This window comes from Pseudonaja textilis, chromosome 3 (assembly GCF_049901715.1).
Source record: "Pseudonaja textilis isolate UNSWEBS1 chromosome 3, rPseTex1.2, whole genome shotgun sequence".
Lineage (NCBI taxonomy): Eukaryota > Metazoa > Chordata > Lepidosauria > Squamata > Elapidae > Pseudonaja > Pseudonaja textilis.
This window is the reverse complement of record NC_141992.1, coordinates 88,320,888-88,343,361: the sequence shown is the minus strand read 5'-3', so window position 1 is coordinate 88,343,361 and position 22,474 is coordinate 88,320,888. Positions and strand designations below refer to the sequence as shown.

The 22,474-nt window shown below is 40.4% G+C and overlaps 1 protein-coding gene across 4 annotated transcripts in view; it reads left to right on the top strand.

Moving 5' to 3' along the window:
• The window catches only part of LHX9 (LIM homeobox 9), a 45,365-nt gene that overhangs the window by 9,029 nt on the left and 13,862 nt on the right, over positions 1-22,474 (top strand). Inside the window, exons 2-4 of one of the 4 annotated variants that reach the window (XM_087930309.1) lie at positions 1,800-2,169; positions 5,360-5,562; positions 9,355-9,725. In XM_087930309.1, the coding sequence (XP_087786435.1) occupies positions 1,996-2,169; positions 5,360-5,562; positions 9,355-9,725 (748 nt within the window). In that variant the 5' untranslated portion in view covers positions 1,800-1,995. Of the gene's footprint in view, positions 1-1,334; positions 2,170-5,359; positions 5,563-9,354; positions 9,726-22,474 lie in introns of those variants that run through there. The other 3 variants (XM_087930310.1, XM_026700135.2, XM_087930311.1) reach the window with 3 other exon arrangements.

Genomic DNA, 22,474 nt, shown 5'->3' with positions numbered 1-22,474 from the left:
TGACTCTCTGTTGCTCTTGAATTTGGATGTGTGATGGACAGGTACATAAAGGAGTTTATTTTCCTTCATCCCTAAGTCAAAAGTAATGTTTTTTTAAAGCAATAAAAGAAAAGTTCCACTTCCTGTCCCTGAGCAGAGAAAATAGCCATGAAAAAAAAATTGCAGGCAGCCAATCATGTGGTTTCCTAGGACGCTGATTTCCAAAATCTGGATTCCATCCAAAAGGATGGTGGGTTGGCCCAAACTTCAAAGGAAAAGGAAAAAAACAGAAGGGGCAGAGAATCTCTTATTTTTTTCCTTCGCTAAGCCTGCCTGAAGATCAACTCTTTGTGATTCTCAAATTTAGCATCAGAATCATTCACTCAGCTCATCCAATGAGCAAGCCCATCTCAATCTCAAGAGATCATGTGCAAAGCACTTCCTACTAAATCTCTCATCTTTGTGGACATCCCAAACTTGATATTCTTCAAACTTTTGCCAAAAGATACAGCACTAAGTCCCTATCTTTCTTAGCTCTCAGTTAACTTCCTTCAATTAGTTCCCTCTCCCATCCTCCTAGCATCTTCAAATATTGTATCGCTTTGCTGGGTTCTTTTTGGAGCTGGGTGAAATCAATTAAACCGTGAGATTTTAGAGAACATTTCTCCCTAGAAGAAAAGAGAAAGGCCACCTTAGTCCACCTGCAAAGGGTTCTACCAAAATGACAGGAATTGGTGCCAAGGGGTGATTTCCCTGATTCTTGTTTCTTAGCAGGAATTCTTTACCATAAAGCTCTACAGGGACATTAGAAGTAGAAAAAGAGCTGATGCTTTAAAATAAAATATTAATATGAAACAGCATTCACTTTCTCTGAAAAGTAAACTTAACTGAGTTTCTTCAGCAAGTGTAGAATTAAAACCTGTGCCTATATTTAAATCTTCTGCTGGCATGTAAGGCGTTACTTATGTATCTTATAGCCACTGAAAAAGTCAGTCTCTTTAAATTTTTCCTGACCTCTTCATGTCTGTCCATCTGTCCACCCCTTCCACTAAACTTTCTCCCTTCCACCAGGGACAGCTTTCCAACCAAGTTCCATTCAAAGATTTGCCTTGCCTATTTCTTTCCCCCACCCTTTTTCATTGTAAAAAATTATTTGAATTTGAGCTCCGTATGCCAGGGGGTTGGGGGAGAAGCTGAAGAATGGGAGGATGGGGGCACAGGAGTAGAGTCTAGACCCCTCCCCATCCACTTATCTGAAAGATCCCCGGGAGGTGCCTCTTATCCCCTCCCTACCGTTGATAGAAAGAAGGGGTCTAAACCCTCTCCCACCCACTCCTCCGGAATATTTTGTCACTGCTTGCCCATCACAGTGGGGGCTGGCGAAGTTTGACAGCTCTTTGTTGTCTGTAGAGCAGGAGGAGGAGGAGGAGCTGGTGGCAGCTCTTGGGTGAGGACTCCTCCTCCTGAATTATCCAAACTGGGTTGGCTTCTGTCTCCAACAAATTGGACAGAGCTCCAGCAAACAGCAGTCCCACATCCAAGCGAGAGCAACAGGAACTTTCTAGCAAACGGAGATCTCTGCTTTAACCTGTCCCCCCTCCATTTCCCTATCTTGTTTGGTTTTTCTTTGTCTTGTAACCTTTCCCCCCATCCTCCCCCTTTTTTTCGTGATCCATTTTTCGTTGTTGTTGTTGTTGTTGTCTCTGTTTGCCTAAGCCTCAACTTCGTGTCTGCGTTCTTTTTCTCTCCCCCTCCTCCCCGTTTCCCCTTCTTCCCCTCCCCTTTGGGTCCGTCCCGTTCCTTGCCTGCCCTTTCTTCAGGAAGGAGCCCAGTCTTTTGCGCCGGCCAGGCTGGGAAAGACCCCCCAGTATCATTCACGCCAGCCGCCGCTCGGCAGCCTCCCCCCAGTCTTCGGCTGCTACCTGCCTTCTCTCCGGAGCCACGAAGCTTCTCCTGCGGGCTCGTCCCGTCGCCCGGCGATTCGGATGCTCTAAACCAAGACTCTGGGGCCTGTATATGGAAATAGTGGGGTGCCGAGCCGAAGGAAACGCGTGTCCCTTCCGTTCCCCAGCCATGCTTTTCCACGGCATCTCCGGAGGCCACATCCAGGGGATCATGGAGGAGATGGAGAGGCGGACCAAGACCGAATCCCGCCTGGCTAAAGCGGGACAGATGAATGGCCGGGAAGCGGTAAGAAGTGGCGAAAAAGTCGCGAGTTTTCACAGAAGAGATGAAGGAAGGGTGGATTTTGTGTGTATGAGAGAGAGAAAGACAACCCCCCAATCCTAGAAGTAAGGTAACCGGAACCTCCCAGGGACACTGGAATGTCTTGTGGGCGCGTGCGCGCGTATCTGAGAACGCCCAGCGAGACGTTCTTCAAGTCTCACTTCCAGATATCTTTTTCAAAAGAGTAGTTTCCATTTTTAAAAAAGATGTTAACCAGTTTCCCCCTACTTTAAAATCACATTTTTTTCCCCTCTACATTTGGGTTATTTAAAAAGAAACACAACAAACAAGCTCAGAGATAAGCATTACGGCGCGATCATAAAAAATATTTTATTCAGGAGTAAATTCTGCTAAGTTTTTAAGGTCAGGTTTTCAAGTCCCAATCTACTTTGTAAAAGTGTGGGTGTTTTGTTTGTGCGTGCTCAGGCGGGTGAGCAGGACCTGGCGCAGCATCTCCAAAAAGCATTCTCCAGGGAAAGGGAGGCGTTGCTCCCGAATGAAACTGATTAAAGTCGATTTGCCCACCCCCGATCGCCCGTCTAGTTTTCCCTAGCTAACTTTCATCTTGAAAAAGTGTTTTTAAGATGTTTGGATTCTTACCCAATTGTTTGAATATCAAGTTTCGGTACTTTCACAAGCCCGGCCCCTATCAAGATTGGGAAGCAAGTTCAGGAAAGTTTGCCTAGTCGAGGAGGATATGAGCTGCGACTTGCCATCTTGAAAACAAGGCACTTGAAACTCGTTTTCAAGGCAGTTTCATGAAATGAGAAATAACCTCGCGAGGCTCAATGTCATTTATTTTCTGAGTTAAGTTTGGAAGAAAGGCTTTTAATGAGTGCCTCTAAAAAGAAAAGGCTTTCAAGGGGCAAGAGAGCCTAAACCCAACAGGCTCCAGAACGAAATTGTTTAGAAGATTTGAGGGCTAACAAAATTACTCCTAAGTAAGTTCAATACCTTTTGGAACGACTCCGATGTCTTTTATATTCCAAATCATTTGTAAAAATAAGTGCAGGAGGGGATAATTATGCATTTGGTGGCTTTCAAACAGATTAATTGTAGTGATAGTGTTCGAGTGCTGCTGGAGATTCATTCTAACTTCTTGTATTGGAAAGAAACAAACTTTTATCCTCGCTTCACTTCTCTAGTTCGTTCTAAAGGCTACAACTTGTAAAAAGTAGCACTGAGGCCCAGCCAAATTGACAAAATGGAACAATCAGGGCTCAGTAGACAATCTCCTTCCTACCCCACTCTCAGATTTATTTTTCTCTTTTAAAATACCTAATAATGGGAGTAGTTCTGAGCGTTAAGCAGAAAAAGCGGAACAGTTTCTTATTAGATTCCAAAACTCTTAAGTCGAGGAACCCCAGCTGCAAAGAAAAGGGATGTGTGTGTGTGTGTGTGAGAGAGAGAGAGAGACAGGTAAACAAGGACATTTATTTCCTTTGCTTCGAAATCCCAAGATCTCCAGTGCATTCATGAAGAATACAAGTAAGGGTCTACCAAAAGTTATAATACTTTGAATTGGACTCTCCTCCAAGCACAGCAGAGACCAAATTTATTAAGGCAACAGTTTCGTTATCATTTCAGTTTCTTTATTTGGGGGGCGGGGGGGGAGAAAAACCCAAATAATAAAGAAGAAAAGGGGTAGGGGGAACCAAAACCATTGTTTTGTTTGTGGTTCTGCCACTATTCCTTGTACTTGGTAGGTTCAACCGTTTATATTTTTAATCTGTGGGAAATTCTTAGTTGTTTCCCAAGTGGCCTAAATATTCCTTTTTCCTCTCTTAAATTCAAAGATAATATGGAAAAGATATTTTTGAAAACAGTGATTAGTTCCCAACTCCATATAACAAACTTACAGTCTGTTTTAACAGGCCAGGAGCTTGAACTGTCTTTCTACCCGTTGACTTTCCTAGTGGACATTATCAAAATCCAGGCAGTAAGGACTTTGTATGTTTTATATTCCTTTCCCCCACACTTTCCCCTTAAGTAAACAACGCCGTGAAGGGAGAAAAAGATGAAAGGATGCTTCTTTCTTATTTTCCTTATCCTCAGTACTCTGACACTTTTTTCAAAATGTGTTCTGGAATTGAGTCCAAGTCAGGAATATGAAAGTGAATGGCTCGGACAGTAGAGCCTATCCCTAGCACACTGCTTCAACCTCATATCCCAATCTGTCTCGGATACGAATCCCCAAAGCGCATTTTGAAGAGGAATCAGCCTTTTGCGCTTCCAGGAAGCAAAGCAACGGAGCTCGCCCTCACTATATTTTCTGACCTCGGGCGCATCCCTTGGCCGCAGGAAGGCCGGAAAAGGGATTTTGCTCCGGGATGAAGGAACCGAGGGTTGTATCTTCTTTGCGCAGAATGTAAATCCTACAATTGAAACTCAGCTCTAGGATTCAGACCACTACCACCCCTCCAGCAACCAGTATCTTCCGTGTCAAAATGTCGGCTTCTAGCAAAAGCGGCTTTATACAATGTGCGGAGCGAAAGACAAGTGAAAGAGCAAGCGGGAGGTTGCCAGTTCTTGCTTGAGGCAGAGGCTGCTTTAGGCTTGGGAGAAATCCATCAGTTTCTTCCAGTAAAAGTTCTTTCTCGGAAGCCAACCTAAGCCAGAAATATTGACTTTACCCACTGCATCTTCTAGGCAGTCCTTAGTTTCCTGAGGACCAGCCACCCCGTTCTGCCAACGCAGGGTGAAAAGACGAATGAGCCCCCAAAATTGTGGTGCATTAGGTAAGCCAGAGAGCTTAATGTTGGATAAATCCAGCCGATGGAGGGGATCCGGATTTATTGTGCAGTAAAAAAGGCTTATACCTAACTATACCAAACTACTTATAATAGACTTCAACAAGACTTACTCGCAGGTACATGGAATGAAGCTAACGCCCGTAAAATCGAAGCAAAGGAAATAATTCTTAGTCTCTTTGGGGCTTCACAGAAACAAAGCTGAGCTAAAATACTACACAGAACATGGAAATCCAGTAGTTTGTGTAGAATCGCGTTCAGCTAAGGCCACATGCGTTCTGATTTCGATAGTAAATATCTCTGCTATTGATTTTTTTTTTAAAAAAAGCTGAAATAGTACACCAAATTAGATGTTAAGCTTGTAAGATTTTGCCCGACCCACTGACGTTTGCTTCCCTCTGCAGAACATGCCTCCACTGAGCCCCGAGAAGCCTGCCCTGTGCGCAGGATGCGGGGGAAAAATCTCCGACCGCTACTACTTGTTAGCTGTGGACAAGCAGTGGCACCTCCGCTGCCTGAAGTGCTGTGAATGTAAACTGGCTTTGGAGTCAGAACTCACCTGCTTTGCCAAGGACGGCAGCATTTACTGCAAGGAGGATTATTACAGGTAACAGCTCACGGTTGGGGGTGGGGTAGGTTGAATAAGATGGGGGGGTTGAGTAAATGAACGTCTCTGGGCTTCGTACTTTCCTGAGAAAAACAATCTCCTAGGGAGCATTTATACATATTTGCAGGGCACGTTACTTTTCCTCTCTTGGTTACTTGAGGTCAGGTTTATGCAGTCATGAATGTCCTTGGCACTTAACTGGATGCCCCTTTTTGGGTGGTAAACGTTGTAAGGAAATATCAGGACCTTATTTCCCACTGAAAATAGAGAAATGACATCCAGCATTGACTTAATTGCCTTGTTGGAAATTATGGTAAAGGCAATTCACACAGGTGCTTCCTTCCCTCCCCCCTCATGCTTCCAGATCAAATGTGTGAATTGTCTCTATCAGAAAAAACAAATATTTTGCCCCTATTGGAAGAAAGGGAGGAGTGTCACCAAGTGATTTAAAATCCTGTCCCAGATACAGTACTAAATTTGTTCCTCCCATCATTGTTCACCACTTCCTCCTAGAGAAGTCTAGATTACAGTTTTTGGCTTATGGAAGATCATTTGAACAGTGCATATTCCCCTTTGAATTGGATACATGTGAAAAGGCCCTTAGAAGCACAGGTGGAAAAACCCAGGGCAGAGGGATGCAAACATTTTACTTACTGCTGGGAAGTGACTGACAAACAAGGCCTTCTCTTCTCTGCTCCATTGAGCTTTACAAAATGCCTTCTTCCTATAGGAAGAGCCAGTTGTTTAGAACAGCAGAACAGTGACCAGGGCAAAAGTCAAGCCACCAGGAAACCCGCTTGCCAAATACTCTCCCCAAGAATCAGTGCAACATCTCTGCAACACTAGTGACCTCTTACTTGCATTGCACCTGTGAACTCTTACAGATTGTGTGTTCATGCAGTTCGCTTAATCGGGTCAGGAATGCATGAGCAGAGGGATTCGCACAACCTGTTAAACTGGATTAGTGTTAGTGTTAGTAAAGGCTGGGTGAATAGCACACACAAGTGCAGGCCATTTTGAATAGGTTATGTTTCAATGTATTTAGCCTATTCAGAAAAATGGGTTAACTAAGTAACTAGGTTAAGAGTCGTTTTCCTACCAAATCCTCTGCAGCTCCTCTTTGCAGTGGGCTCCTGCTGTGTCCTTTCCTGAGTTATGGCTGGAGTGCTGTTGATCTACTCATTCCTTAACTAGGACCTGGAAGGAAAGGTTTAGCACAGAAGCTCTCCCGCTGGGTAGTCTGCTCGACTTTGCTTGTTAATGAAAAACTGCCCTTTGACTAGCCTGGCTATAGCCTATCTGTTAAAGAGATATATTCAAATTTTTACCAGCCTCTCTTCCCAATGTGCTGAGTGAGTAATTTCCCATTTTTATTGTTGTGTTCCAGGAGAGCCTCAAGCATCCTTGGAGCCATTTTCTATTGATTTCACAAAAACTTCTAAGGTGTTCACAAAATGGGCCATGCTCTTTATTTACTCAGCAGGAAATACCCTTGAACTTTGAGATCTATTTCTGAGTAAGGATGGGTTAGAACTGCCAATTTTACCTTATACCTACTGAAAGTAAGAAAGGAGCCAGGGTATGCTTCGTGTTTAGCGTTATTTCTGATATTTTCAAAAACGTACATTCTTAAACTTAGAATTAACCTTAGGCTTTTTTTCCCCCAGTGTTAGCTGTTTTCAAACAACCAAAGAGTGACTTTGAACTATTGCACTTTTCAATTTCATAGGATCCTTATGAAAGAAGGATCCTGTGCCAATGTAAAGCATGCTATTATTGCTTATTACACACACACACACACACACACACACACACAAACAGAGAGAGAGAGAGAGAGAGAGAGAGAGAGAGAGAGAGAGAGAGAGAGAGAGAGAGAGAGAGAGATCTTTTTTCAAAGATTACCCATTCACTTGAATGGGGCTCCTCTGCGAATGGATAGAAGATTCCCAATGTTTATCTGGGCACCAGAGTAGTAGAGCCTGCTTAGGATCCATATTTCATACCCCCAGGCCAAACTCCCTTGTTGTGGTAATAAATCCCACACTCAGGGAAGAAGAAAACTCTCTATGCGGCCCCCTTTAGCCTGGAGGGGACCCACACTAAGCCAGTGGGTAGAGAGGCCCTCTTTCTTTGCTGTTCTTTGATTTTATGCTGCAGGAAAGGAGCTTTGCCTCTCTCTGGCTTCTGGGCTTGCCGGGTGAATGCTCTCTCCACGTGAGAAATCCCGAAGGAGCTTAGTTATATTGGGCCAGAAAGAGCATCCCCAAGCGCACACAGAGAGCATATTCTGCAGACCTGAAACTGCAGCTAATAGGGATATTTTGGGTGGTCAGTTTGGGAGTGGAGAGAAGAAAGTGAGGCTGAGCTTCCGCATATATTTGAATCTCTGTCATTTTTATCCTGGGATACTACTTTGGGGAACCCAGCTGACATTTCTGAGTACTGCCTTCCGTTATAAAACAACCCAGCATCACTGCAAACTTAAGTAGACTGATTTAATAGCCCAGTGGGTTCAATTATTAGTTATGCTATTTTTTCCAGGCAAAGATGACCAAAAGATAATTTTCCTCATCAGCACAGGGCAGGACATTTTTTGTGCGGGGTGGATAGAGGAAATTTTGGTGGACAGAGAAAACTATGTCTGGTGGGGATAGCCTAAAAATACAAGATCATAACTCCATCCCACCACAGTAAAATGCTAATTTGTTTTCAATTTCTGAAATGGTTTAGCCTTTAAAAATGTGCAATTAATCCATTGATTTCCTTAATAAAATGCCATTGCTTCATGAAATACATTATACAAACTTCACTACATAAACAGTTTGTGTAGAGGTGGAGGTTGCCATCCTACATTATTTTTTTTGATGGATGGAAAAGGCACCTACTTACAACATGAAAATATAGTAGGGAATTATCCTTATTTGTAATAGTACTATCCTAATCCTTGTAAATTCAAATGTAGCCCCACTGAGTTCAACAGGTAAGTGGGAATAATTGTGCAAGACCCACTATGGAGTACTCCATTAACCCAATTTTCTGGGTTAGTGGAGTACAAACAGGCTGTATTTACAGGACAAACTGAACCATCAATTAACCACCCGGGATGGGTGAACACAATATGCTTGGCCGACTGGTAAATTGAGGCTATGTGATATCTCAAGAAAATAGAACTTCCCCCAGGGGAAATTACTGAGATTTGTAGGGTTTATCCCAAGCATATTTCAAAAGTAAGTTTCATAAAATTCAATGGGATCAATTCACAAAAAAAGTGTAGTTGAGCCCAGTGTAATTTCCCCTCATACAATGGTGTGTTTCTTCTGCTCCCACATGTAAAAGTTCTCCTAGTCTTTTTTGTGTCCCAGATTGTCGATATAAAAGAAAAGAATGTAAAATTTAAGAAACAGCTACAGCACTTAAATCCAAGGATCACCTTGTTCTCATCCTCTTATAATTTTTTTGTCCTTTTGAGTCAATTTTGACTCTTCCAGCTGCCTGGATAACTCCTTGCAGCTTTCTTGGCAAGATTTTTGGGAACTCTTTTGCCATTGCCTGCTTCTTAAGGCCAGAGAGACTTACCTCTTAAGGTAAGAGAGACTGGTCAAGATTACCCAGCTGGCTTTGAGCCTAAAGTGGGTTCAGGGTCTCCTGGTTTCTTGCCTTGCCACCAAACTGGATGTCCATCTGCCTTTTAAACAATTCCTTTACCCCCAGTCAATCAGCCCTGAGGGGCTGAAGTGCTGGTGCCCCACTACTCTTGGCGGGTCTCCACTAACTCATGTGCTCTTTCCCCAGAAGGTTCTCCGTGCAGCGCTGTGCCCGCTGCCACCTGGGCATCTCTGCTTCGGAGATGGTGATGCGGGCCCGGGACTCGGTCTACCACCTCAGCTGCTTCACCTGCACCACGTGCAACAAGACGTTGACGACAGGCGACCATTTTGGCATGAAGGACAACGTGGTCTATTGCCGGGCACATTTTGAGAGCCTGCTCCAGGGCACCGACCCAGCCTCCTACCCACCGGCGTCACTCAGCTACACCGAGCTGGCAGCCAAGGGTGGCGGCTTGGTCCTGCCTTACTTCAATGGCACCGGTACAGTCCAGAAAGGCCGGCCTAGGAAAAGGAAGAGCCCAGCTCTGGGTGTTGATCTGGTCAGCTACAGTTCAGGTGGGTTGTAGGATAAATCCTCTTTGAGACAACCTCTCAAGGGCTGTTCACTAGGGATCTTAAACATATACTGGGAGTCATGCTTGCTTATTTCCTGAAGGATGCTGGACACCAGTTTTTTTTCCTTGCAACTGAGTTTGTGAACCGCAGAGCAGGATCATTTCAGAGTTTCTCAGCTCTTCCCCAAATAATCTTTTAATTTCAACATTTAACAAATATCTTAGCAGAAATTACTGTTGTCGAGAGGCTATTGAATTAAAGGAAGAAAAAGTACATATTACCTGTAAAATTGGCCTTCAAGCCAGAAACGAAATATGCTTTTTGAAGAATAGGAGCATACATTGCACAGAAGAAAGTTCTCATGAGGTTAAGGGAAACATAGGGTTATATACACACACACAGAGAGAGAGAGAGACAGATAAAGCAGGGACAGAGAGAGAAAGAGAGAGAAATCTGTGGTTAATTTAACCCTGATTTTCTCAATGTAATTTCCTTCATTGAGGAGCACATGGAAATATAAAATGAGTACAGGGCTCACACTGGTTACAATCTCACACTGGTTATTAGGTCAAAATGTGGTTTGTTTGTTTTGCCAGTCCAGTTTTTGCAATTTACGGGATTGTATGAATCCATCCAGTATGTTTAGGATTGTAACCTGCCACTGAATTCAAACTACATTTCAGATAAATATTGCCTGTACCCACTGCTTGTCTGTTTTATATTTGAAAAAGTTCTTTAGGAAATTTGGAAATGCAAATATATTTCTTTTCCTTGCTTTCCTTAGCAACTTCTTCCTATCCTTCCCTCCTTCCTATCTTGCACATCAAGTTTAGTCTATTTTACAATAAATACATTTCCAGGCAAGTAAAATGAAGGCATAAAATATGCTTTTGATGTTTTACTTTGATGTTTGATGTTTTATATTTAAATATATGAAGTATATGAATATATGAAATTTATGACTGCAAAGTGAAAAGTTAAAACAAGTTAAAGTATGTCTGTAAAGTTAAAACAACTTTGCAAGGGAGGACAGTCTGATTTGCCTTCTCTACCAATGACAAGTTGCTGAAAAATAAGGTGTTTCTTTAGACTTTAGTGTTTGTGATAGCATGGTGTTGGAGACTTCTTATAATTTTTTTGCTTAAAATTTGCTTGAAATGCAAATCTAACTATGGCTACTTTGAATCCAACTATTTCAATAGAGCTTCCTTTCTTATAGGAAAATAAAACTACATTTGTCTATTTGCCAGAAAGTACTGTTCAACTAAGTCAGCATATCTGTTTCTGAGAAGAAATATATTTTAGAAAAGTTTTCTGGGGGAGTTTAAGTTTCTGCTATTGATTTTCCCTATAAGAAAAAGCATACTTGAAGTTTTGGAATTATACAATTTATCATAATTACTAAAACAATCGGAAAGATTTATTACCTTAAGTACAATCTGAAAAGCTTAGTAGTACAATGCCATCACTGTGGTGGGATAAAACCTTTTTCCATTTATTGTACATCTTCAGAATGATCACTCGATATAGCTTGCTAGCATGGCACTCTACAAAATAGCTGAAATGTTCGTGGTGGTGGTGAGAATCGTGGTCCCACCATGTATTTAAGCAGAGTTGAAACCTATTCGTTCAAGTCAGAAACCAACAGCACCACCTGGTCCTTAGGTACTCTGCAGTTAGCCCCAATGAATTTCTTGGCGCTTATGCTCAAGAAAATGTGAGCGGGCTCTTTCCCCGCTACTGTTGAGAAAACACCTTTTTGAGAAGCGACGTCCCTGGTTCCGAGAGGTCCCGAAGATTGCAGAGAACCGAAGGGACTCTGCGGGACCTTCCCTTCGAAAGCTTTTGTCCGAAGAGGGCTCTGTTCGGTTCTCTTAACCCATGTGCAACTCGGCCTGCTCCAAAAGGATGCAGTGGTTGGGTCTATGCTCCGCACGAATTTGAACTCCTGAAAAGGCGGGAAGGGAGCCCGGGGCGAGAAAGACAAAACTGGTTGTTTGGGATCGGACCCTCGTGCAGGAAATAGCCTGAGGCGAGGTTCCTTTTGGAAAACGGGAAGATCCGAGGCTTTGGACTACTTTCTCCTCCCTCTGGCGCATCGCTGTAGTGGTAGCAGGTCCGAGATGCGCCTTAGAACCAGCGTTCGACCCTCTGGATAAAAGAAGCTAACTGGAGTCGGTCGAAGGCCTGGCGGCTGCCTTCCCAGCTGCAACACGCGAGGCTCGAAGGGGCTGGATTTTCGGGGGTTGCGCAAACCCGCTCTTTGCCCCCTTTTAAAGCCGGAGGTCCTGCACCAACCCAGAAAATGGGTTAATCCCGTAACCAGTCGAAGGCTTTGTCTGAAGAACCCCCTCTGTGCTGCGGGACAGAGTGCTCTCAGGCGGGGGAGGAGGCAGGGCAGAAGGAAGCCGAGCTGTTTTTAATTGTTCGCTGTTAATTGGAGCTGGCACCGGCACCTCTGGCAGTGGAGCCGCTTTGAGGCCAGGCGAACGGCCAAGGGAGCGCTAGGGCGCCTCTTCCCGCCGAGGCAGGCTGGGCCGCATCCAGCGGGGAGGGGCTGCCGCAGGGCGTGTCGTCCCTAGCGGCGGGGGAGGAAAGCTTGCGCCTGGGGCTAGCCTTGCTTTGAAGCGGGCAGCTAGGAATGCGATGGGGGGAAAGGGGGCTGTAAGTTGGAGCCTCCTTCTCTAGGAGGAGGTTAAGTAAGGCAGCGGCGGCTTGCTCCGGCGGGAAGCAGTCTTTCCTCGCCCCGCAGCCCTAGCCTTATTTCAGAGCGAAAGAAAGTGAAAGTCACCCAGGTGCTTCTGAATAGTCTCATCTTTCCCAAGTCACTTTACTCTCACCTTCGCAAAGTGGCCCTTCCAGGGGCAATTGGATTGGTTTGCACTGTTTAATGCAAAAAAAAAAGTTTATAAAGAGTAAAAGTGTAAGGAAAATTCGGGAGATATTTCTGAATGCGTTCATTTCACTGGGCTTCAGGCTTGAGTTGCTTAAATTTCAGGGCACAGATATTTTAATTATATTTAACGACGGGCTTAGTACCTTCAATTTTATTTCAGTTTTTTCATTTCTGCTTCGGAGCGACTCAGTTTTAGGAACCAAATACTCCTCTCGAGAGAAGGTATTAATACTGCCCTTTCCGAGAAGAGGAAAGCAAATAATTTAGAAAATAGGGCGGCAAGGCCCCAGACTGGATAAAAAGTGACGCCTCGCGGCTCCTAACTTTCTCCGAATTACGTCATAAATCCGCTCCGATTTATTTCTGGGGTGGGGGATTGTGCAGGAGGATTTCCAGGTCGATCGTTCCCAGAATCTATTCAAGAAGAGCAGTTCGATAGCTGCATGTGTGAAGTCTGACTGGAATCGTTCATTCGTTTATAATCGTACTGAAAAATAAGGACAAAAGCAAACCGTCTACTTTTCCCAGCAAGAAAGCTTTAATGACGACTGAACGAATGCTGTATTGCTGAGAGCACGAAATATTTCCATGCAGATAAAGATACTTTTAATAAGATGGTGCTAAATAAATTTTAGACAATTAAATGCTAATCATAATGATTCCCCCCCCCCAATTTAGCATAGTCTGAAGTTAATGAGTTTAGAGCTAGTTTGGCCTAGTCTAGTGGTAAAGACATCAAGCTAGAAAACCAGAGATCATGCATTTTAGTCCCACTTTAACCATGAAAGCCAACTGGAAGACCTTGGGCCAGTCACTATCTCTAAGCCCAATCCACCTCAAAGGGTTGTTGTTCGGAAAATAGGAGGAGGAAGATATGTTGGATATGTTCACTGCCTTGAGTTATTGATAAAAATAATAAAGGTGGGATATAAATACATACAGGGTTCCATTATTCAATTCCAATGGTTTTCAATTAAACACCTCATTAAATCTTTCCTAGTTTCCTAGAACATGATGTAAATAATTCTGAGACTGACTGGGTTGTGCCACAAATTAGTTTGGCCCATTTCATTATTTGAGGTAGAAGTAGGCAGATTTTTTAATCATCACAAAGAAATGATCAGGCCAATCAGATTATCAACATATGGCTTTTTTCTATTCTGTACCCAAAGACATAATGTTATTTTTCTGCTTTATTATTGGAATTCTCAATGTTAAGGAAAATAATTTTTTAATTCATATTCATCCAATGGTACTGTGATGTTACACATTTATGGGAAAGGTAAAAAAATAGTTAGAGACTACTATCTATCTATCTATCTATCTATCTATCTATCTATCTATCTATCATAATATATCTAGGTAATTTGCTTTCTGTCATCCAGTTTTCCAAGAGATGCTCATCAAGATTTGATGTTGAAGGAAGACTGCCTCTTTATTTCCCCTCATCCCCAAATGCATGAAACATTTTTTGTAATATTTCTGATAAGCAACAACTTTAATCTGGAATTCTATTGATGCTTGAATAAAGTAGAGCTTATTTCTGGGCTATAGATTAGACATAGTTCCCTTCTCATGTCACCATAATGACATATTTCAGAGAACTGGAGTTTTCGCCCCAGATGAAGGTCTGCCTTCCACAAAGAAAATTAGATAAAAAATTTCCAGATGGAAAAAAGATTGCTATATTTTAGATTGGGGGGCATGCCTGAATATAATGCTTGTGATAGCATGTATCATCATGTTTACTCACATATATCCCAGTAGTTGCATCCACACTTACCTTGACTAGGATATATCTCTGATTTGAAACTGGCTTTTATTTGATTTTTCCTCTGCATTTGTAGTGTAGACAGTATGGAAAATTGGGCGGGTGGGGGGAGCTTAGCAAATCATTTCTATAATCAAGAAAACCATATGGTTAAGTCCATGAAATAACCAAGAATTATGGTAAGCTTGGCTCAAGGGAGAAATGACCATTACTCTGTACGGTAAACAAATTAAAAAATAGTTTTAATTAGTGATAACACAAATTAAATCTGACAATCATAGAGAAATATAACCTTTCAGGCTATGCAATCTGATTTTACTCTGAAAGAAACTTGTCAGAGTTTCCAGAGAATTTTAGTATTTCACATGGTCCGATTATAACTTAATTCTTCTTGCCTACAATTCCATACTCCTTCCCCCCCAATTCCAAGTCACTAGTTTAATAACTGAAAGTCCAAAAAGACCACATGCAAGTGGTTATTATTAATGCATTAACTTTAATAGTTAAATTACTTTAATAGTTTTGAAGATGTCCATATTCTGCAGATCTTTGGGAATAAGTCAATCCATTCCTTTCTCAGGAGAACACATGTGGAGTTTCAGAAATGCAGCAATTAATTCAGTTCTAACTTACATAATCCTTTCATTTGGCGAAGTAGCTTAAAACATCCTTTTTCCCCCCATGATAAATGTTTTGTGCAAGAAAGACAAAGTTTTGGGAATGATGACTTAGAGTGTTTAAGGGGGGATAGAAAATGAGGTACACAGTAGAACAGAGATTGCAACTGAGAATGAAAATGGATTGTATTTTTTTCTTTTTTCTTTATAAAGCTGGCTGAATAGAATTTATGTGGCACTTGACTGCCCCCCCTCTTTGCTCCACTTCCATTTGAGTTCTGCAGCTAAAAAAGGCTTCACATTATCTACTGGTTAAAAAAAATCATAAAATGTTAGCTCTCAATGTCTTTGAACTGCCAAACAAATGTAGCAGTGACCTCTGGTGGCTTTTGAATGGAGAAGGCCTGCTCTTGGAGTGGGGGAGGAGAATTTTTGTGTACCGTTTAATTTGGACATGCTCCTGGCTATTGTGTTAAATTGAGAGAAAAATATATTTTACATATTTTGGTAGGATTATTTTTCACTTGCCAAGTTTTCTTCTATTTAAATTAAAACAGAAGTAAATTGAAATTTATTTTCTCCCACTTCAGTAATCTTTGAGATTAATATGTAACTTCTATCCATTATTGACAATACTGAGTGAAAATGGTGGTAAATTGTACTTTGGGAAATCTATTGCTGTATTGGCTGGGAAGGCTGCTTATTGGATGTGAATCCTGACAATCTAAAGTCTAGGTTAGAAAGATTTAGCATATGTATCCTGTTTCACTATGTTGCAATAGTTAAGCAAAGCAATTTTTCTAACTCCCATTTAAGATCCTTATCCTTTGTTGGATGTAAGGCATTCTTCCTTTTCCAGCCAGTTGAAGCTTGGTTTAGATCTAGTTTCAATATGCATGTTTATAAAGATCTGATGAGGAACTGGCCTGCCAATGGAAGGTCTGCCAACGGAAAACTCAAGGGGTGGACAGCATAATGCAACAGTGCTAGGATATATAAAATATACAATTATGTTTGTGTATGACTCTCATTAAAAATCAGTTAATTATGAGCTATCAGTTAAAAATCAGAGGCAAAATGGGTATTTGGCTTCTTTGTGATGGAGTACATTATCCTGAGCTTGGGAAAAATATATGTTGCTTCTGATAACATGCCCAATACATTATGTTAAACTACCAGTCATAGATACCAATTAATCAGTTTTTTTTATGAATAGATAATTTGTCTTGCCAGGTTTTATGAGGGTGCTTTTTATATCTTTTCTGGCTTTTGGGGGGTATTTTCACATGCAATGCTATGTCTACCAAGTGCCTTGCCTAGATTTTGCTTTTATCAGAAATGTGGTCTTCAGGAAACAGAAGCTTTTCATGATATGGAGATAAATATTGCCAGGTAGCTGCTATAGATAAAATCTCTTTATGAAGGAACATCTAAGTGATAGGGTAGTCTAATTCAAACACTGGCAAACCTGCTGACTTCTCACAGAAATTTACTTTGCTTTTACTAATATGTGCATAAACCCACATTACAGTAGCTTTAGTATTCATTTGGATTTCACCAATGATTTTCTTTCATTTTGCTTTTCTTTAACAGGCATATATTTATACTATATTTACACACATTACTATCTAATTCATTCACAAGACTCTGGGTGACTATTATCTATGAAAGGAAATCATGGGTGCTTTCATAAATGAAAGTGTCATGCCTATTAATAAACCCTCTAATTGCTCTGTCTTCTCCATCTCTACTCAGAAACAGACCTCACAGTATTGATTTTGACTTTCTTCCAAATGAGTAAGTTTAGGAACTCACTGCCTGTTTGTTAGCAGTAGTTCATGAAAAGTTCATAAATTTCCTACTACAAAAAGCAAGGGGCAAAGAAGCAGTGCCATTGATAGTTTTATAACATGTAAGCTGCCTAGAGACACCTTATACGGGAGATGGACAGAATAAAATGTAATAAATAATAAGTTGATAAATGCTGACTCAAGGTACTGACTGAAGATATGATTCCTAAAGATCCTACTTCCCTTTCCATTTTGAAAGACGTTCCTGGGGATATCACTTGGAAAGTACTGTTTTGCAAAAAGCCAGCAGTTTTGGAAGCAGCAGTTCTCCATGCTCTATTGCAACTCCATCAAAGAAAAACAAACGCTTTCAATGTTCATTTGTGTGGCGATAATAGAAGACCAGACAACAACTTGGGTGGCCCCATGCCAACAATAGGTGTCTGCTTTAAACTGTAGCCTTTGGCTTGCTTGCTTAAGACCCATATGGCCGAAGGGATGAAAAAAAGTGTTCCTCATTCTTGGTACATAAAATTGTATTTTTGTTTTTTCTTAAAGGAACAAGAACAACTGGGGTGGGGTGGAAAAATAATCCTAGATTATTATAAACCATCTCTAAAGGAACTGTTTTATGTAGTGGACATGGCAACAAGCAAAATGTGAGCAGCAATGTTGATAACTGATAGAAGGTCTTCTATGTCTGACTATGTTTTCATCTAATGGTAGAAATTAAGTAAAACATGGAGTCCACACAAGGATTACCAATATGGAAAAGTTGTACTCTAATTATTCTCAAAACTGAAACAAAAAGGAATTAAGGCTACGTTCTCTTTTTGAAACTAAAAGAATTTGGATTATATTCTCAGTAAATGAATGAACTCATATGCATTACAGAAAAGAATTAATGAGGGTGAATGCCCCCCAAAAGCATGATTAGCCCTGTTAACTGTTAGGAAGAAGGCAAAATAATATAGCAAAAAAGAGGAATAACTGGGTGTTGAAATCTGGTACCCCGAAGAAGAGCATTCAGCATTGTTCATTTTGTTGTAGGCACATCATGTGGAACTTAATCCCAAGTATATTTTGTTGTGTAGGTGGAAAATGATTAATACAAGTCTAGTTTGTTCTGATTCATTTTTTAAAATCAACGTATCTTCTAGTGATGGAAAAAATAATTATCTGCTCTATTTGATTATCAACTTGTAACTAAGGAAATATGAAAGAATTTGCACGACCTAGTTCTGGATAAATGTAAACCATGTGTTTTTTTAGATTTCAGTCCAATTAAGCTAGTTAGTACTAAAAAAAAGGTTTACATTAATGATAGTGGGCAGAGCAAATGTTCAGCACAAAAATCTAGTAATTGTGAGATTTTTTAAAAGAAACGTCTCTTTGTGCAATGATGGAAAATATCCAGGATTAAATAAAGGGATATCATATGTGAATTCAGTGAAGAAAGCAGGTAGAATGAAAGAGATGGCAGGACTATATAGTGTCAGAACATTCTGAATTCAAACACCTTCCCCAAGAGAAACTTTCATTGATTTTTCTAGTGAATATAATAGGATTGCAGCAGCAGGTTATAGCATATTATGTTTTAGAGTAAGAGCTGAAAAATGAAAAAAGTGATTAAACAAGTGATTTTGTGTGGCTTTCTCTAGTAAAATACCAGCTTTTTCTGATCTACTGGTAATCTAGTTGCAGGTGGAAATATACAAAAGCTTGAAGAAAATTCAGTCTGCATACAACATCAATGTTTTTAGTTATAACTATCCTTGGATTGTTGTCCACTTCTGTAATCACAGAGTTTTTTATTTTTATTTTATTTGGTTTGTCAATTGCTTACAAAATAATAGGTATAAGTAAAAACATAGTTATGAATACATGGATACATATAAGAAAAATGAAAGAAACAATAGGACAGGGACGGTAGGTACATTGGTGCGCTTATGCATGCTCCGTAAAAACAGTGATAGTATGGAAGTGTCATAAATGAATATACATATTTGAATATAAATACTTGAACATAGTTGAATATTCTTGTAATAGCAATAGCACTTAGACTTATATACCACTTTATAGTGCTTTACAGCCCTCTCTATGTGGTTTACAGCATCAGCATATTGCCCCCAACAATTTGGGTCCTCATTTTATCCACCTCAGAAGGATGGAAGGCTGAGTCAACCTTGAGCCTGGTGGGATTTGAACTGCCAAACTCTAGGCAGCTGTCTGCAGAAGTAGCTTGCAGTACTGGACTCTAACCACTGTGCCACAAAGGCTCCTTTTTTCATTTTTATGGCCAGTATTAATGTTTGATAGAGTAAGGAGTGTGATAGAGGATGGAGTAATATATTTACATGTAACCCTGTAGCAGATATTCTCTAAACTATGACTCGGCACACTTCAGAAATGATTCAGAAGAAGCTCTTCAGAATACACATGAGTGTATTCTGCTCCTTTCTGGTGTTTGTAAAAGCAGCTCCTTTATTTCAGGTTTGTATGAAAACCCAAAAAGTGACAGGCTGCTTTAGTGAATAGAGGAGAAGTGCTGTGCTAATGTGAGGGCCGAAGTGCTTTTTCTGAATCATTTTTGAAGCATACACAGCCCTATTGTGCACTATATGTTGTATTTACTTTCAAATTATTACTGACAAGTAATTGCCAAGGGCTGAGAAACATCACAAAGACAAATATATGTAAGGATTGCTCCTAAGTCCATGCCAGTTCTTTTCCTGTGAATTTGTTACATTAGAATTACTTTAGAAGTCTATTTTGAACTATACATAAATAACTCAGTAACTTAAAACTGAGAAGAAAATGACATTATTAAAAGTATACATAATGCAGAAATGCTTTAAAATAATTTGGAGAAAGAGGATTCTAACCATCCGGGATAGCAGATATTAAAGATTGTGGGCACTTGGTTCCAAGCTATCTGAGATATTTTCAGGATAAAATGGAGAACAAAAATCTTTTGCTAAGGACAGACATCATGAAGGTCAATGGGTCAAGAGCTTGTAGTCTGAGCTGTTAATAGGCAAATTTGTCAACATATTGTAAACATTTCATTTTAAAAATTTGATTAGTCACCATTTTTATCAGAAAGGGTGGTAAAAAATCAAATCAATGATTAAATAAGCAAGATAGAAAAATATGGCAATGCATTGTGAAAAATACTTCCTTTAAAAGCTTATATAGAAATTATCTTTCTTTTGGTTGCCTTTAGGGAGCACTAAGGTCATCTCTGATTCTGTAAGCTCTGACAAGTTCTGTGAAATTGTTGTTCGTGATCAATGGACTGTCAGCTGTTTGAGGATTTCAAGTAAGCAAAGCACAGTCCTGGGTCATTGAACAGGAATTATATGAGTTAAGCTGTTATTGTTATGTTTTATAGATGGCCAAATGGGGCTGAGAGTCTATTACTTGCTTATCTATTCTCTGGAGAGATGTGAGGTATTTTGCGCAGGCAGGTAGATGATTGGGAGTTTCTGGTGGGTCCCCATATATATACTGGGTGGACAGTACTCCTATTTGTGAGACATGGCATTTGCACACCAGTACTGAACATTGTTGGACTGAGTTTAGGCAAATCCAGAGAATATTTGGCTTTCTAAGGTAGTAAAAGTTAAAGTATCTGCAATTTCTTTCTTTCTTTTATTCTGTACATTTAGCTGATGTGAATGTTCAAGGCACAAGAGCTCCCACATAAAAAGAAGAGAGGTAACCCCAGGATTAATGATGAAATATGCAGTTGATTTCTCAACCATTTGGAAAATTGAAGGCTATCCAAACTTTCTTCCATTTTGAAATTCTAATTCTTATATCAAATAATTTTCCCCCCATTGCACTGAAACAATTACAATAGTGCATTGCTGAGGGAAGTTGTTCAAGGCCAATCTCATAATTTGGTAGACTGAACCATCTCAGAAAGCAGATGCGTGATGCCAGGATCCAAGGTCACGAGCTGTATCATCTGCCATAGACCTTAAACTAGCCTGCCATCCTTAGATAGAGTGAAGAATGGTGTTCCGTTGCCACGGTTAAAATAGGGCAGAATATGCCATCATTTTATTGTGTTCAGGCTGATATCTAATGACTGAAAATATCTAGTGTTCTTGTTCTGTTAGAATTTCTCTAAGTGGCTTTGGAGCACAGGCCGTCCTTGTTTAGTGATTGCCTCATACAACAACCTTTCACTGTTACGATAGTGATGAAAAGATAATTTTGTGACCAATCCTTGCATTTATGACCTTTGCAAATCTGTAAAGCAAAGAAAAGCTGAAGTAAGATTATATGTACAGTCACGGTTTCACTTAGTAAAGTGACCGTTTCACTTAAAGACCGAGTAGCCCGTCCCAATTGTGGTTGCTAAATAAGGATCACCTATATAATGGAAGTGATTTAGAATAACAGCAAAGGCTTAATTTTTTTCTTTGTTCACCTGCTGCTAATGGAAATGTAACCAGCTATTTCTCATTCCCTTGATATGAGTAGTATTGATATTACAGCAACTGCTGATCCTCTTGAGAGGAAAAAGGCAATCTCACTCTTAACTAGCAGTTTGGCAAGCCATCGCTGTTATAAAAATATGACCTGTCCATTCCTTCCTCTTTGCAAACTACTATAACACTGATGTTCCTTCTCTGGAGAAATAAAATTATTTGTGTTCTCCTGACTGTACCTTAAAAATGAAGCTGTGCGGTTTTCTTCCCTTAGCCTTTGCAGTGGATTGTGCTACCGTTTAAAAACAAAACAAGAGCACCATTGGCATCAATGTATTTGCCAGTAAACTGCCATCGGATTATTATGGTATGAAATGCATCTGATCAGGGTACAAGTCAGCTAGACAGTTGAACAGTCCCCTTTGATATACTATTCCATTTTCCCTTCCACTTATTTTCCCCATTTTATTTTCTATATGTCAATATTCTTTGGCCTGTTCTGATACTTATGGCCTTATAATTGCCCTTCTCTGAAGAGATGTTTTAATCTATAAACCAGCTTTCAAAAACATCCCCACCTCCCAAATAGAAGGTAATTGAGGAATATCAAAATTTAGAACTGTTCAACAGCAGCAGTAAAAGTGATGCACAAATTAATAATAGATCAGTAGGATACTATATAAGTTATTGGTTTGGAATCACTAAATGAAGAAGTTGCTACAGGTAGTCTTTGACTTACAACCGTTCATTTAATGACCATTCAAAGTTACAATGGTACTGAAAATGACTGTTATGACTATTTTTCACACTTACGACCTTTATAGAATCCCCATGATCATGTGATCAAAATTCAAATGCTTGGCAATTGACTCATACTTATGACTGTTGCTATGTCCCAAGGTTATGTGATCACCTTTTGCAAACTTCTGACAAGCCAAGTCAGTGGGGATGCCAGATTCACATAACCATGTAACTACGGTTAATTTACCAACTGCGGTGATTCATGTAACAACTGTGGCAAGAAAGGTCATAAATGGGGCCAAACTCACTTAATGTCACAGAAAAACATAAATGTTGGTCTCAATTGTGGTCTTAAGTTGATGACTACCTGTACATATTTTTGTTTGACCTTCACTGGTAATTCTTCCTCATGTAATCAGGAGCATCATGTCACAACACAATGCACATTATGTAAAAGAGAACTTGAGCAGTTTGGTGTAAGTTAAGGTACTG